The sequence below is a fragment of the Rhipicephalus sanguineus genome, chromosome 11 (assembly GCF_013339695.2).
Source record: "Rhipicephalus sanguineus isolate Rsan-2018 chromosome 11, BIME_Rsan_1.4, whole genome shotgun sequence".
In the NCBI taxonomy this organism is placed as follows: Eukaryota; Metazoa; Arthropoda; class Arachnida; order Ixodida; family Ixodidae; genus Rhipicephalus; species Rhipicephalus sanguineus.
This window is the reverse complement of record NC_051186.1, coordinates 69,516,127-69,533,065: the sequence shown is the minus strand read 5'-3', so window position 1 is coordinate 69,533,065 and position 16,939 is coordinate 69,516,127. Positions and strand designations below refer to the sequence as shown.

At 48.9% G+C, this 16,939-nt stretch overlaps 1 protein-coding gene across 1 annotated transcript in view; it reads right to left on the bottom strand.

Annotated features, from left to right (window-relative positions):
* LOC119373339 (uncharacterized) overlaps nucleotides 1–16,828 on the bottom strand; it is a 33,202-nt gene extending 16,374 nt beyond the window's left edge. Inside the window, exons 1-3 of the mRNA XM_049420325.1 lie at nucleotides 16,669–16,828; nucleotides 14,812–15,150; nucleotides 6,124–6,232 (exon numbers count right to left, since the gene is read on the bottom strand). Of these exons, the coding sequence (XP_049276282.1) occupies nucleotides 6,124–6,232; nucleotides 14,812–15,063 (361 nt within the window). The 5' untranslated portion in view covers nucleotides 15,064–15,150; nucleotides 16,669–16,828. The remainder of the gene's footprint in view (nucleotides 1–6,123; nucleotides 6,233–14,811; nucleotides 15,151–16,668) is intronic.
* Nucleotides 16,829–16,939: the final 111 nt, after the last annotated feature.

Here is a 16,939-nt window from a genome sequence, read left to right as displayed (position 1 = left end):
GTGCACTTCGTACCTTTGAGCGTTTCCTTTGACGAAAATCTAGTGCAAGGTAGTGCTTTCAAGCTCAAGCAATCAGCACGCTTTGCCACTTTCAACGTACTATTAAGCTTTAGTGCTTTTGATGGCATCCACGCCTTCGAGATTTCGTCTTCAAAAGGTAATAAATGGCACGGTGCTCCTCAACAGCTGGCCAGAATTTCGTGCTTTCATTTCAGTGTTTGATGTCCCCAAATTTACTTGGACACGAAGCATCCAGCTGCACATAATACATATATTGGCACGTAAGTAAACAGTGCTCGCGCCAGTGTCCTTTACGTCGCAGGCGTAGCTAACCGGCTTAACTAAGAGTAGCACAGTTTCGCTTGTAAAGCACCATCGTTACAAGAATAAAATCGCGCAGGTAGCTTCCAAAAGGGATCGCTGAACGATACTGCAGGTTATACTCTCTGATAGCACGCTTTCGTGAGCAAGACGCATTATTGTAAGAGCGCTCGTGAAACAAAAATTACGTTCCGCGAAACTACCAGTAAAGCGTACTCTAATTATTACGCGATGCATGCTGAAATGATGAGCTTTCACAAAAATTTGTGCACAACTTGTAATATGGGGCAACGAAACATCGTTTCACTCTTTCGCGAGCTGCACTGCAATTACGATTCACGAGTACTACAGCGAGAACGTTTTTTTACAAAAGTAACAGCGTACGTATCTGACGAGGTTGCTTCCGCGGCCCACTCAGCACGTACTGTATACATTGTGGACTTGCATGAGCAAGATGTTCTTGATGTTCCAATAAAATCAGCGAAAATGTCCAGGCTAGAAAGGACGCGAAACACGCTCTCCGACGGGCTGAGTTTCGGGAGTTTCACGTTTGCTCTGTGTAGCGTCTGCTGGCGTGGCAGCCCACGCATGTTGTTTCGTCGCGTGTGCGATAGATGGCGCGACGCGCGATGCAAATATGGCGATGCGCATGGAATTCGCTGTGTTCTGGTCTATAGGCGATGCGCAAAGCGCCGACCACGCCATCTGCCTCCATGGCTCAGAAGCGCTTGCGGGGCCCGGCGAACAGTGTTTCAGCGAGCGTCTACGCGAGTGCACGGATGGATGTGTTTTTCAACGTGATTTAACGACTCTCTCGGGCTTCAGCGATGTCGAAAAATAACTGCTGCGTTGTCGGCTGCTCAAACACACCGAACAAATCGCCAGGAACGCACTTCTACAGGTTTCCGGTGCTTTTCATGAGCGAGAGCGACGGCGGCGGTGGACTGCGGCTGTACGACGTAGAAGGTAAGCAATCGCGCTTTTTTTACGGTAGTGTTAGACCGATTACCGTGTTTTTATTTCTCCATTTATGTCGCTACGTCTTCAGCGAACGCTACTACGTTTACATTTGGTCGCCTCGCCTGCATTGTAGACGCTACAGTGCACATGAGGTTGTTATCACTGATAAGACGCGATGCCTAGGCTCTCTTGAAAAATGAATGGCGCGAAGCGCTATGCCAGAGAATTGTGGGGCAGGTGACGGCTCCTTTACAAAAGCGCCGTAGAATCACACGTGTGCTGCATGAAATGGGCTGCATTCTACCTAATGATGGCACTGGAATGCGATCACCGGTGCAGAATGTTCGCTGTGCGCTCGCCTCAACTGTATGCATATTGGCTGTAAAACATGGCACCTGTGTGCACTGAAGGCTTTTGACAGGACATTCAACCGATTCAACCTCCCTTTGAATGCCTCTTAACATGACTTCAGGCTAATAAAAAACACCCTTGATGTATCCCATAATGCTCATTTCGCTTTACACAAGCTGCGTTATGAGTGGGGCCATAGGCGTGCGCACGGGGGGTGGGGGCTTTCCTATTTGCCTAAGAGGAGGGGGGGGGGCAAAATCTGCCCCTTGCATTAACTTGGTGGGGCCTGGGGGCGCTGAGATGATCCTTTGCCCCCCTTTGATGGGGAACCCTGCGCACGCCTGAGTGGAGCCGATTATGGAACTTACGTGTTTTCTTTATTTTTACTGGTGGTGCTAGCTACTGGTTGCTGTTTTCTTTAGCATGTAATTGGTGATTATATGTTGGGGCTGCTTCATTGTAGTTTTATCACACCTGAAAAAAACTTTGCATGCCCAATGCGTGGGGTCGATCCTCAAAGTTTCGTGTTTTTTTTTTATTCTTGCTAGTGGTGCTAGCTACTACTGGTTGCTTTTTTTGTGTGTGTGTGAAATTGCATGGACTTCAGTAAAGCACTTGGTTTTCAACCAATATATATGACCACTTTTAGCATTTACTTTCAAACTGTGAATATTGCAAATATGTATTCTTTTAATGAATTCCTTGCTTCTTCAACTTTTCTGTAACCTTATGAACATTTCAGAGAGGATGTGTCTGGCGAGGATACGACGCCACTCCTCCCGAACGTGCAGACCAGCAGCGGCGAGCCGCGCGCGGCAGTGGCGGAGTCTGCGCGCGCGCCGGCGCCAGTCTGTCTGGCGCGGCTACGACGCCACTCCCGAACGCGCAGACCAACAACGGCGAGCCGCGCGCAGCGGTGGCGGAGTCTACGCGCGCGCCGGCGCCAGTGTGTCTGGCGCGGCTAAGACGCCACTCCTCCTGAACGCGCACGCCAGAAGCCTCATCCATCAGAGAAACCGACATTTTATGCCAGAACTGTTTTCAACCGCTTCAAACAGATCGCCGTAGAGTCTCTGGATGCATCTCATTCTGACGAAAATTTTGTTCCCGAACAAATTGCTGTCGAAGAGCTAAACGTATTCGTGAAGACAACAAAATGTATTTTTTTCAGCGAAATTATATAGGGGGTCGACGGACATGCACCGACGTTCTTCTCTGAAGACACCCAGCAAATACGTAGCCAAGCTGCTATGACAAGCTAGGTGACCCCCAGCTCCGCAGCGACTCAGTCCCGCGCCACTAGCGCAAGCTGCCGAGATATTTTTTCGCAAGTTTATCGTGCTGGTTTCAAAGTTTTACCAACGCTGACCCTTCGCGTGGCCGCACCCGTGAAATCCATGCGCCGGCGCGACAGCGCTCCCTCAAAATCTACTATATAAACACATATGGCACGTAAACGAAGCTACTGTGTCGAGAAAAAACGTTGGTTCATGCGTCAACGCATGCAGGCATTAGTGATCGGGACGTTGTAAAGAAAGCGGTGTACTTACGATGAGCTCCACTTCGTAAGGAAGCTTGTTGACGCTTGTCTGTGGCAAACACTTGGCGCGTATAGTGACATTGTCGTCCCACACAGCTGTGACATCGGACACATGTCCACTATTATAAAGCGCGGCTCCTTTGCGCACACTATCGCCGCAAAAGTAATTATCAGGGACGCGCACAAGCGGCAAATCGCACGCGCGCACTTCCGTCATGCTTGCAGTGAAAGGAGGCGTCCGCTACGCGACCCGCATGCGGTTCCAGCGGCCGCCGCTACGCGGCTTTCAGTGGCGCCCCTATAGGCGCTGCGCATCGCGGATAAACCAATGTGATGAACCAAGACTGGCCACCCACACAAGGTTAGCCCTAGCCGCCGGGAAGCGTAGAAGAAAAAATTAAGATAGGAGAGGACAGGAACGATTCAAAGATAAACACAAAAGACGACGATCGAAGAGGTCAGGAAAAGGCGACTGCCGATTTCCTCCGGGCGGGTCAATCCGCGGAGGTGCCGTCTACGTGAAGCCGGGGCCAAAGGGGTGTGTTGCCTCTGCCGGCACCACACCCCTTTGCCGGATGTGTTGCCGGATGATTGGACCGCTTTAACGGTCCAATCATCCGGCGTCGACTCAACCTCCAGGATCCCTTTCCCCAGACACAGCAAAGCCACGCACGGTGAGGCGTGGGAGGGGCGGAAACCCCCCGTTAGCTCGGGTCCGTAGTACCGCTACACACCAAGCGCCTGCTTACGCAGACGGCCCTGCGGGGGCGGATATGGCTGTACCACTCACGCTTACGCTGAGTAACCACGATTTTTATAGCGGTTACTCAGTATATTCCCTGCCGGTTCCACCCCCAATGGTGTTTTCAAGTGTCGCTTGAAATTCGTTACGCGATGCTCGTGCGTACCGAAAACTGCGTCAATTTGTGCTATTTCGCCGCCTTGCATTCTATTTGCTTTTGTTGCTTCTGTGTGAGAACGTCGAAATAAACCTGGCGCCATTGTGCAGGCGCCATTGTGTGTGAACCTGTCAGTCTGCAGGAGTCCCGATGAGTCGGCGCTCGGACGAAGGCACCAAGCGCCGCATTGTCTTGGAGGTGGCTTTTGGCTTTTGCCGAGCGAGCCAGGAATACTGCCGTGGATGGCAGGCCCGTAGCCAGGGGGGTGGGGGTGGGGGGGCTTGGGGCCCGGTTCCCCCCTCCCCTAAATCTTGGTGAAGTAGGTGTTTTTACCAAAAATAATAAAAATAACCTTGACTTTTTGAAAAAAACCTCCCCCCGGCGAAAAAAATTCCTGGCTACAGGCCTGGTGGATGGATTCCAAGCAAAACGAAGGGTTATTCATACTGCAGATGATCGCGCTGCTCTACAGAACGATTTGAATTTGATTATGACTTGGTGCAGTTCCTGGTGCGTGGACATAAACGTGAAGAAATCTGTGTATATGTGGTTCACTAGAAAGAAGAGCTGCAATGATTTTGGTTACACTATTAGTGCAGAAAAACTGGCAAAAGTGTCCGAGCATAAATATCTTGTAGTTTACTGTACTGCACAATTATCATGGCGTAGCCATATCGATTTTGTCCCGTGCAAGGCTTCAAGAGTTCTAGGTTTTCTTAGATGTTGTACAAAACCAACGTTTTGGGGTCTCGTTGTTCTTGATTTCACGAGGCAATCACTGTTCTTGATTTCACAAAAAGCCAATCGCCGATTCCAACGAGAATTTCCAAGAGAAGGGTTATTCCTCGAACTGCAAAAAAAATGAAGAAAAACACTTTTAGCAGGTTTGTGCAGGTCGGTTAAATATGCATACAAAGCAGCATATTTTTTTTCATTCTTTTAATTGTGCTTACGCTTTTGTTCTACAAAATAACGGCAGTTCCTAAGCCCTGTGGACAGCTGTGGCGTGCACAACAGTGAGCAACGTGCTGGATATGGTTATTGTCCGTAGAGTGCACAATCATGCTTAAGTGCTACACAATCTGACGCAGGGGCGTAGGCAGAAATTTTTTTCGGGGGGGGGGGGGGCACCTCCTTGATCTGAAGTGGGGTCGGGCAGGCAGATGTGGTTAAGTGTCATTTTGGGTTCTGTATGCCATGGCAAGAAAAAATTCGGGGGAAGGGAGGCACGGGCCCGGTGTGCTCCCCCCCCCCCCGGCTACGCCACTGATCTGACGTTACTATATTGGCACTCGCGCTCTATGAACTATTGCACAACACAACAGTTGGTCAAACAGTACCACTTTCATGCGTCTAAGTAAGGTGCATTATATGGCATGCATGTGACCTTATAGCATATGGCCTTATAGCATTAGGATATAAGCTACGTTAAAACATCAGAAGTTGTGAACGTGCCTGGTGAGCCCACGTAAGGCGCAAAACTGCTCTATTTGGACTAGACCATCAATACTAACGCTAGTCTTCGAGACAAAGAAAGCGTCATAGCTGACGCTCCTTACTGACTGCTTCGCGTAAAACCGAGTTTCAAAGTATATTGGCTTTCCTGGAATTTTCCATGCACTGTCTATCAGAGGACGGTGAACAAAGCGAACATCGCTAAAGATTGTTGTGATGGTGCGCACCGGCGTCGTCGGTACTACTGCACACCCTCTAGCCCAGAATATTCTCTTCTGTTTGTTATTCACGCCAGAAATGTGACAGCTAGTATTCTCAATCATGAAATAGCATATGTTTATCTATGCACGTGTCTGCGCGGCACAGTGATTCTTTAATGTCTTTATAGTGCCACTTTATACGCTTTTATTAGTCAACGTAACTGAACTGCATAATTATGAAAGGGCCCTTCAAGGCCTAGGCGAAAAAAAATAAGGATGTCATAGGACACTGTCCTTACCCATCTAAGCCCACCAACATCCTATTTTGAGTCGCAAATTACGAAATCAAATTTAGATGCTAGTACGAAAGAAAAGCAATGTCGTAAGGTTAACCTACCTAGGTTGCAGGGGAACAGGCCGAGAAAGACGAATGCGATGCAGAGGACAATTGCTAAATTACATGCTTTGTCGTCCATCGTCTCCATCTCCGCAACCAGGGCCTGCTCCTGCATTCAGTGGGAAAAGCGCATTAGATACAATTACGCAGGCACCGTATGACTTTACACACTAAACATCAATGAAATTCAACTCGCAGATTTCAGGCGTGTGCCTTGTGCATGCGCGAAAAATATTGCCACGAGCGCTTCTTTTTGTATTGTTATGTAACAGGTGCTTTACACGCGTAACCACTGCCTTGCACAAGCCGCGCTTGAATGCCTGCGAACCTTCTAAATTTAGAAGGTTTCGAAATTTAGAAATTTCGGACAAGCTTAAAGGTCGATGGATCTCAATGAAATTCGCTGGGTACGTTCCTTTGCACGTTTCCGTCATTTATGCCAAATTACAGGATTGAGACATGCGCAGATTGTTTGCAAATGAATTTTAAAGGTTGTCTGCAAACACCCTCCTGGCGTCCCACAATTATTGGCAACATTGCGTCTGTGACGTCAGTATTGGCAAGGCGGCGGAAGTGACGCAGCCGAGGGCACCGCTAACTTCGGCGCTTAGGCCGCTACAGCGAGCGTCTGCTGTGCACAAGGCGACAGACAGCGTTGGTTTGGCCGGCGCTTCGCTGGTCGTCCCATAGAGTTTCCTACAATACTTACTAGAGGGAACTCTGGCGCTAGTGTCTATGGGAGCTGCAATGCATCGCGCTTCAGCCAGCATGGGAATCATGGGTAGTACACGGATTTGTCTAAACTTCGTTCTTTCGGCTCCGTTTCGCTCCGCGTCGCCTGCATCCGCTTTGTCGCAAAACGAAGTTCAGCAAAAATCAGCAGTTTCACTTCACCACTTTAACTTCTTTAGGCTCACCGATTCAAATCTGGTCACGAAGTTCACAACGATCCATTCTTTTATCCGAAAGAAAACCAAAACATAGCAATAAACAAAGCCACAAGTGCGTTCGAAGCCCACAAGCACGAAGACTAGGCAAATCCGTGTACTACCCATCATTCCCATGGTGGCTGAACGATCGCAGCGCCAGAGTTCCCTCTAGGTCATTTTAGGAAACTCTATGGGTCGTCCCGGCTGTCGCAGTTTTCATACTCCGCGCCAGCGTGACCGGCATGCCTTGCACGACTTCCGGTTTGTTCGTAACAACGTCTACGTCATACGTAGACTGTACACTCGGTTGGGTTTCGGTTTCGGTGTTGCGCTTTTTTGCTTATTTAAAATTATTCTCCAATTTGCCGAGTATTTCTGCTATCGGGCCCATAACAGGAGCGTCTCAGGAACATAAAAGCACCATTACTTTGACATGGCCAAAAAATCGCCGGAGTTGGCCTTTAAGCACGCAAAGCGAACAGCGGAGTTTATTGTGGAAGTAATCCGGCCACCAACAATAACGCTGGAATCTTCGAAGCCACATGTATAAAATGCCGACGCGCTTTACTGCTGATCAGATTACTCGACGGCCGACGACTGCTCTCGACGCTAGCAGTGTACAGCGTGAATTGCTTGCACGTTTGCTTCTCATTTGCCGGGCACAAGCTTGCCCAAACAAAGATTTACGCATTTCCAACTCTTGCCGCAGCCTTCGCCACCGTCAATGTCACGTGACAACACGTGACATCTGTTGCAGGCGCTCGTTTGTTCACGCTCCGGACGCCCACGAAAATCTATGAACCAAGCCCAAGCAGTGAAAACGACGCGAAAGCGCTCCTGGATCATCGGGCAAGCAGAAGCAGAAGGGCTACCGCCAGAATACGGACTCCTTTGCGAGAAGGCAAGAACCACGGCGGTAAAGACAACAGCCACGATGACCGCCGATGTGTCACCCACGACAGTCGTGATGGGAGCCACCCAGGGAGCCGCAAACTTTCTATGAATCATCAATTGAAGACCCAGAAAGCTGGCTTCAAGTCGCCACCTTCAACAACTGGGACTCTGAAGAGAAACTGTGTAACGTCTACTTCTACCTAGAACACGCGGCGACAACGTGGTTTGACAACCGAGAATTCCACGCTTCAAACCTCCATGGGATCGTTTTCGGACGACGTTCCTAAACACCTTCACGAGTGTCGTCCACAAGAAAAGGGCCGCAGCTATACGATTACCAAAGCAGAGAGTAATTAAATCATGACGGGAAAACGAAACGGCCAGGAGAGCTCAAAGTCGTAGGCGGCTAGATTAGATTAGATAGATAGATAGATAGATAGATAGATAGATAGATAGATAGATAGATAGATAGATAGATAGATAGATAGATAGATAGATAGATAGATAGATAGATAGATAGATAGATAGATACGCTCAAAGTCGCAGAAGTTCGCTAAGAAATTCTTCGCATTTAAAAGAATGTCTCGCCACCATCTGGGCTCTAAGTTCCGGCTGTATTCGAATGGCCGCCCACTTGATGTCTCGGACCATCACGCGCTTAATTGGCTGTGGTCTTTAAAGGACCCTTCTGGCCGTCTTGCTCGTTGGACACTTGACCAGCAGGGCTACGGTATCCGCGTGCTGCACACTGTAGTACACGACACCATTCGGACACCGACGCCTTCTCGCGCTCTCCGTTGGCTGATGACCACGCCCGCTGCTCAGTATCTGAGCTTTCCTGTTCTTTCCATCGACCTTAACAACATCGTCCGCGAGCCACGCAATGAACCCTGGGCTGCTTCTGTAATAGGCTCGCTCTCCGATCCGCCAACACTACCAACCACACGCTCGAGGCTCTACCAAACTCAGCATTTTGCTATTCGCGACGACCTCCTGCACCAACGCAGTTGCTGCTCCGACGGCCGCCAGTGGTTGTTAGCAGTAGAGCACTGCACGGGCCGCAATTCTCGGCCCGGGCCCGGCCCGGGCCCGGAACTCGTTCAAATTTACCCGCCCGAACCCGGCCCGGTGACTCAAAATGAGACCCGGGCCCGGCCCGAACCCGAGAAAAAATTTCGCCTACCCGGCCGGCCCGGCCCGACCACAGATCAGGCCCGACTGAGGCCCGACCCACTAATCTAGGGGGTGTTGCCCGAACATGGAATCGACAGCAAGGTGTTTTAAGTGGCAAATATCTACGCTTTTTTGGCGTATGTTTCGCTAACAATTATACTTTAACATACGGTAATTTATTGTAAAAAGGGGCTCACGGTGCAAACAGTTGAGCGGACATATTGGATACAATGATTGTTGTTCGGTAGTGGTATTCTATACCCATTTTTTCAGCAACTACACTGGGGATCGTGAAAGGTGTTTTGTAGCTGACATTGTAGCAAAGAAAGTGATTTGCAGCACGAGTTCAGTTTCGATAGGGAGCGCAATAACAACAAAGGATGGATTGATGGATGGATAAACTTTGTTGTGGTCCATCGGAACGCGCTCTATAGCACGTTGCGGGCCGCTCCGACATCGGAGCGGCATGACTTCGCCGCCGCGTAACACGGAGCACCGCCAGAGCATGTGTTCTAGATTGGCTTGGCAGAGAACAAAACGTTCACTTCACTTTGTTTTTATTGCACTCTATAGCCTATTCAAATTTATAGCATGCTCTAACCACAGAGCCAATCGTGCACCGTTCTCGATATGTAGAACCTGTTTTCACCATTGTAGCACCTGTCCACAGCAAGAGAAACAAAGAAAAAAAGAGAAATTTTGACCGTTGTTGTAAATACACTAATCTATAGGTAAAGGTGTGGAACCGCGTGCACCACGTGTATGCGTATAAGCAGCCGAAAGGAAGAAAAAAAACTATTTGTCATAGCACGATTTTCATATACCGCACCACTGCTAGTATAACTATACAGTCTATAAGTTTGTTATGGCATAGTTTATAGTTTACTTCTTCACATGTTATTGTGCTAAAAATCTATGTATCAAGAGATTCCTGTTATAAGCACGCCATGCGCTGTTGCATCATATCTTGCCGCGCTAAAGCTTCTTGCACTGCTCGCGCTGGCCGCACGGGCGCACCACATCTGCCTTGCCAATAGCGAAAGCGTCGGCAGTCGTTGTTCTTCCACCACTGGAGCAAATCTAGGATGCCTTTGTGGACCTCTGCAGTACGACCACAGCTGTCCAGCTCATGCCTTTCGTTCCCGAACATCGTGCCTCTCTTGATTGCCATCTATAAACCTCCTCTTTGAGATCTTCTCCTTGATTTTTCAGCAGTGTATGTTATGCACGGTTTGCACCGTGCTCGCTTTTTTTTTATATTATAATGGCTTATGCCTTCCCAGCGATGTTGCACCGGTAGAAGGTGGCCGTTGGACTACACGGTTAGGGCTGGTAGGAGGTGGACGAAGCGATTTCGATATATTTTCGGGGTTCGTTCGGGTTTGGTAATAAAGGTGCGACTAAGCTTCTCGAAACTTGCTCATTGAATGCATATGGTTCGAGGTAAGGGGACATCACCCGGCACGGAATCTGTCATTGTCCTTTTTCAAGCCAGATATTTTGTCAAGCGAATATAGTTCACCCCACACCTTGTTTAATGGACCTATTCTATTCCTGCACATTACAACGCCGTTGCGGCAGTATCAGTGTAGCTCTCGCACTATATAGGGCCTCAAACACGCGGCTCGCGGACCTCTCGCTAGCAGCCCTCCGCCCGCACGTGATTGTCTTCATCCCATTTTTTTTTCTTTATAAGTATGTTCTTGAGCTACACAGACATCACTGATCTAAAGCATACTTTTCGTGAGGCACCCCCTGCGGTCACCGTGTGTTGATACATAACCGTGAAACAAAAGCTATATTTCAGAATCAGCGTCCACATTTTAGTCATTATGGGTGATACGAAATGACTGGCTCCCCAGACGTGAAAGAGAGACGTCCGTTTAATGGCAATACTAAAGGCGAACTGCTGCGCCGGCCACGTGCACGTACCCTCGATGCCCCTCGGTTTCCTCTTCTTCGATAGAGTCTGGCGCGCTCCAAGTTGCTCCGTTCCACACTATTTTGCAACAATGGGTATCAATATGTTGTTGGACTCCTGCCGCCAAATCCCCTTCAGAAATGGTCCCGTATATGAGATATGGGAAAGGTCTGCTATGAAATGACGGTAGTTTTAAAACTTGTTCCCCCCTCCCACGCTCCTACCTTCGTCATTGCCCTAGCCCTTGCGGGAGTAAATTTTCGTGAATGTAGCCCGTTAGCTTAGGTGAGTTTGAGACCCCTGATATGACGGAACAAGACGAAAGCTCAGACGATAACAATGTGGGCACACAAAGCAGGCTGTCCATGTCCATATCGCGCTACACGACCACTGGGATCCGTCACAGTCACAGAAAACGAATGTGACTTTATAGGGATTCTGTTTCAAGACTCCGTGCAGTCCTTTCGTTTTAAAGGGGGACTCTAACTTTCAATAACGTTTCCCCGCTTTGGAGCTCTGTGATCGCTCTTGCGATGACATCTCATAGGTATAATTTTATTATTACATTTATTACTGCGATTACAGAGTAACATTTGGGATATAAAATAATAACGAAAGCAAATAAAGCACAAAATAGCGAGATGTAAGCACCTGGTCTATTTACTTTCAGCTCGCCCGTTTCAGATAAATCAAGTAGCTCATATGCAAGAAGCAAAAGAAGTTCAGCACTTATCCCTCATAAAACTTCTCCAAATAGCTTACCCACATAAGAAAGCGTTTTTTCGAGATAAAATATGGGACTTATTAGATAAAATATGGGACTGTTCCGCACAGCGTGTGCGGAACAAGGCACATTAAAGAGAAAAACGATTTTTCTATTACCAGTAAATTACTCTTTTACCATTCCAAAAGCACCACGCTCGCCGCAACAAGGCTCTTGCTAAGAGAGAAAACTAGCAGGAAAATACAGGTAACGACGCACACATGAAAATCACGCTGCAAACGCCGTGACGTCATAGATTCTGACGGCATCTACTGGGCCCTACGTAGTTTATAGTGGGTAAAAATGAAGTACATTGACCTCTGAGGGGCCTTAACAGACTTAACATACCAAGTTTCTGGAAATTTTGTTGAGCCAAGGTCCCCAAAATACGACGAATACAGTTTGACATCCGTGACGTCACGTGCGGAGATTTCAGCGCGAAATTTCAAAATGGAAATTTAACCTTGATTTTCTCCTTTATTAGTAAACTCATTGATGGTGGAATTGATAACGTTCGGCTTCTCAGAGTACACTTTATCGGTCTAAACCGATTCAGTGTTTCACTTTAGTGACCCTTTAAGAACGGAGCAAAGTCCAAGCCCGGCCCGGCCTGGGCCCGCCGTGAAAACTACTTTACCCGGCCCGGCCCACGGGCCGGGCCCGGGTTTTCGGGTAGGCCCGAGCCCGTGCAGTGCTCTAGTTAGCAGTATACCTCGCAGTCTGGGTTCCGAAATAGTGCGCGGAATTCCACGCCGATCTACAGTGTGCACACCCTGGAATTTTCAAGAATTACCAGCACCTTCAACAGCGGTACTAATGGCGGGGTTGTGCCGCTAAGTCCAGAAGTTCGTGCGCTCTTGCCCCGATTCCCAGCACCGGAGATCTTCACCCCGCGCCTCTCGCCAGCTGGTCTGCAACATTTACCTTGCCCAAGAAGGCACTTTGGGCGCGTTGGCATCGATTTGTACGCACCCCTTCCGATTACAGCTGCTGGAAACAGCTGGGTCATTGTGACGGCAAAGGAGGCAGGGTCTTTTAGTTGGAGGTAAAGGCAGCTTACCTCCAACGACCAAGGACGCCAGAAGAGCACTCGCGGTGACACTACTTCTGCGCCTACGTTTTCGCCGTTGAATTAGGTTGAATTTCATTACTTCGCAATTATTACTAGACGCCGCTTTTTCGAAGTCTCAAAGCTTCAATGGGTTCTTCGCATGAAGTACTTCAATTGCCCCATTTGACATAACCGCCTAACTCCAGTAACGAACAAGTTGATTAATTTCGTCTAACTCCAGTAACGAGCAAGTTAATTAATTTAACTTTCCCAATTATTGTCCTATTTGAGTTATGTCTTTAGCCATCTTAAGATGTCTGCGGCTACAGAAGAAGGAATTCTGGAGGCGTCGAACAAATATCGCATTTCCCTTATTTTTCAAACTTTTGGACGCATTTCTTGAACTATAGAGGCTGGCCATATTCCGCGGATTTCTCTTCTCTGTCACCTGACTGTGTGAACGTGGTCTATTATCGAGTAGCCTGTGCGTAATCCTTGCATGATCGAATTCTATTGTCTTATTTCTACTGATTAGAATACTATATTCGTAAATAGCTTGTAGACAACGGACAGTACAAGCTGATCGGCCTGTAATTTTTCAAGTCCTTGACGTCCACTTTCTTACGCATTTAAGATGAAACTAGGGCTATAAAAGTAGCATATTTTACTCTATCGAACCTCTCCGCGCCGATCGACTCAATGATCGTATGACTTCCAACATTACTAAGTGTGTAGCATGGCTTTAAGTGTTACAGAGAGAAACATGCTGCCTAAGCTTTTATAGAGCGTTCAAAGCGCATTAACAATGGGCAGTGTCTATTCTCCCGGCAGCCGGGAGAATTTCCGAAAAAAATTTCTCCCGGCAGTCACCTCCTATTGGCTTTCCAAAGTCACGTGACAAGGCTGCCGGTAGAATGCCTTTTATATCACCATGCCGGCTGCTGTGAGAAATATTCGGCGTTCACGGAAGCTGAACGCGAACTGCCGCAAAACTTTAGCAAAAGCATCGTTAATTTACTGGCCGTAGGAGGGCCCATTTATTCCTAACGCAATATCTAATTTTGCCCCTGCTCCGCACCCCACGATCTCCCGGTTAGAGGCTGGAAGTCGATGTCTTGGTGGCATTTTACTCAAGATCACTTCTTACTCCAAGTAAACGAGCGATATCGTGGGCGAAATGTGCTGTCGCGATCGCTCCATCGGACGATTGGCTCGAGCCAGTACCTGCTGATAGCACAGTAGCTGCGACATGCGGCCACTCGAAATTTAAAATCTCGGTATTTGAGAGAAGGTCCGAGCGAGGTCAGGGCAAAATGGACTGTTTCTGAGGCCACGTATTTTCCGACAATTGGTTTTGGACTTAGTGCTTCAGTGCATCGAAAATCTTGCCGACAAGGTTTCCCACGCAGTTTCTTGCCGCCGAATGGTTCTTGCATAATCTTCACATAACTGAACGCAGTTTTCCGCGTCGTATCGCGATAGCTGCACTTCCATTTCATCAAAAGTGCCATCAATATGATCAATCATCAAAAGTGATCATTAATCGCAAGTTGCACATTGCCACCATCAATCAGTCTCTTCTTGCTTGCATCGGCGAAGCGTTCGATAATCTTGACAGCCCGTGTCACGTAATAGATAATAAAGGCAACCGTAAAATAGGTACTGAAACGAAGCAGCAAACACTTGTTTCGTACGCGTACGGACGCATGGCAGGAAATGCACGCATACCAGTTCCCATGCTTAGAGCATTAACAAACAACCCGCGGGTATACACTCGCAGAAAGTTTTCCCGGCAGCTTTGTCACGCGACTTCGGAGAGCCAATGGGAAGCGACTGCCGGGAGAAATTCTTTTCAGAAATTCTCCCGGCTGCCGGCAGAATAGACACTGCCTTAACAATGACGTAGTCGGTGACTGTTATCCGCAAACACTGGCAGAAATAATTATAAAAAGCTTACTTGAACTAGGGCGAATCCTTGAAAACCTTGCAGGAAACACCACCGTGCGCCGGACGCCATCACTACATGCACGGCGACGGCGATGCCGGGCAGCCAAACAGAGTATGTTGAACTGTACACTACGACGCAAAACGGCGCCGCACCGCTGATGAGTTCCAGCAGATCCGCAGCGATCACCTGGCTGACGCGGACGAAGTTGACCGGGACGGGTCTTGCGAAAATCCTGTCCGTAACCATGTAGGCCATGACCATGCGAACGGCGAACACCTTGAAAACGATTACAAGCCAAGGTTCGGGCAGGGGTTCGATGATCTTGGAAACCACGTGGGGCACGAATATCTGCGTGACAAAAGAAGAGGCACAAAGAGCGGTTAAGCTTCTTGGAGCAAATATATACCGAAGCTCATCAAAATCGACATCTCTACAGAATACCAAGAAAACAAAAGTTTAGGAAAAGAAACTACGCGATAAAGAATAACGAAGCATTTTTTTTTTTTAAATCAACGACGTTACAAAGTGATTGAAATACAAGGAAGTGGAACGGTTGTCGCCAATTACTGTTATTAAACAGTACTGCAAATGTTCGCTACTCACATTGCCCTCTGCGCACGAAAGCCACCAACCGCATGCCATCGTTGTAAAAGCCTCGAAAAGCAGCGGGCTGCATACTACAAGAAGAGTTCGCAGATCCATTTTCGCCCTTGTTCTTGTCGCCAGCTTCTTTTGAAATTATGCACTATGACACACACCCACTATGGGAGATTCGTTAAGAATTGCGAATCTAAAAATTTTTATATTAATCTGGAGAACACACTATTGAAAAGAAAAAAAAAGAACAGAAAACAGAAACGCGCGGACGCGAGCTAAAAGCTCGATGCTGATCCGGAAAGACTGAATTCGGCGACATGGCGTCGCCATTTTGACGGCTTCCCCGCCCCCGCGAAGCGGAGGGGCCGCCACGGAAAGACTGTGCAGACGGGCGACCATGTTGACCGCCGCGCCGAGACGAAGAAGGGCCGCCATGTTGACGCGTCCCGTGAAACAAAGAACCGCCGCCTTGGGCCCCCGCAGCGGAAAGCTGCTTCACTCAGCGCGGAGCGCATTGCTTCAACTGCGAGCGAAGGAGCTCGTCTTCCCGGGCAATAGCTTCAGAGAAGGAAATGGACGCGCCTTTCTGCAAAAGCCGGCAGCGCAAGTTTTGCGACGCTATGCCGGTGAACAATTGATGCCGAAGCATGTCATTCTCGAGCGCGCCGAAGCCGCACGACGCGGCGAGCGTTCGAAGGGAACTAATGAAATCGGCGACAGGCTCGCCCGGAAATTGTCGCCTTTCTTGAAACTTGAGCCTTGCGATGTAGTCGCAAGTGGCATCCTTGAAATGGGCATCGAAGAGCGCGATAGCGTTCTTGAAGACATCGCCCGACGCTGGCGTCGGCGACGCGTTGGTGGTGTCTAAAAGTATAGAAAAGCTTTAGCCCGGCGGGGCCCAACGCGTTGAGCAGCAGGGCTTTGCGACGCTCGGGCTTGCTGGCGTCCTACCCGGCCGCGTCTGCGTACGCCTGAAATACCATTTTCCAATCAGCGCTTCTTTACGGGCGAGGAAAGAAACAAAGGTGGGGGAATGGGAGACGCCATCGTCGAAGAAAGGGAAATCGAATCGTTGAAGGCCGGAACGAAAGAACTGACGCCGACAGAATCGCTTTAACGAAGAACGGCAGAGGCGGCTTAACGTGAAGGAAGCAGTGAACGAAGCGACGCAGCAGCCACCATGGTCAGAAGAACGCGAGTAGGCTTAGCTGTACGGGTTCGTTGTGACGAAAGAAACGAAGAGTACACAAAAGAAAATGATGTTCTTACGAGTCCTCATCGCCATTGCAGTGTTGTGGGTGGCAAGTCCCGGCGCAGCAGCAGTCGAGGAAGACCGGAGGTGACCGACGGGGCCGGCGGGGACGCCGAGCTGCCACAACACGTTTAGCGCGAAGCGCCGAAGAAGAACGAAACGTCCGCACTCCAAGAGTACTCTACACACTCTGCCAGAACGCCACAGCGGCGCCCCCTGGCATTGTCACAAAACCGAAACTAGTACACATCACGAACAATTGTGAAACCGGAACTGGTGAATACACTC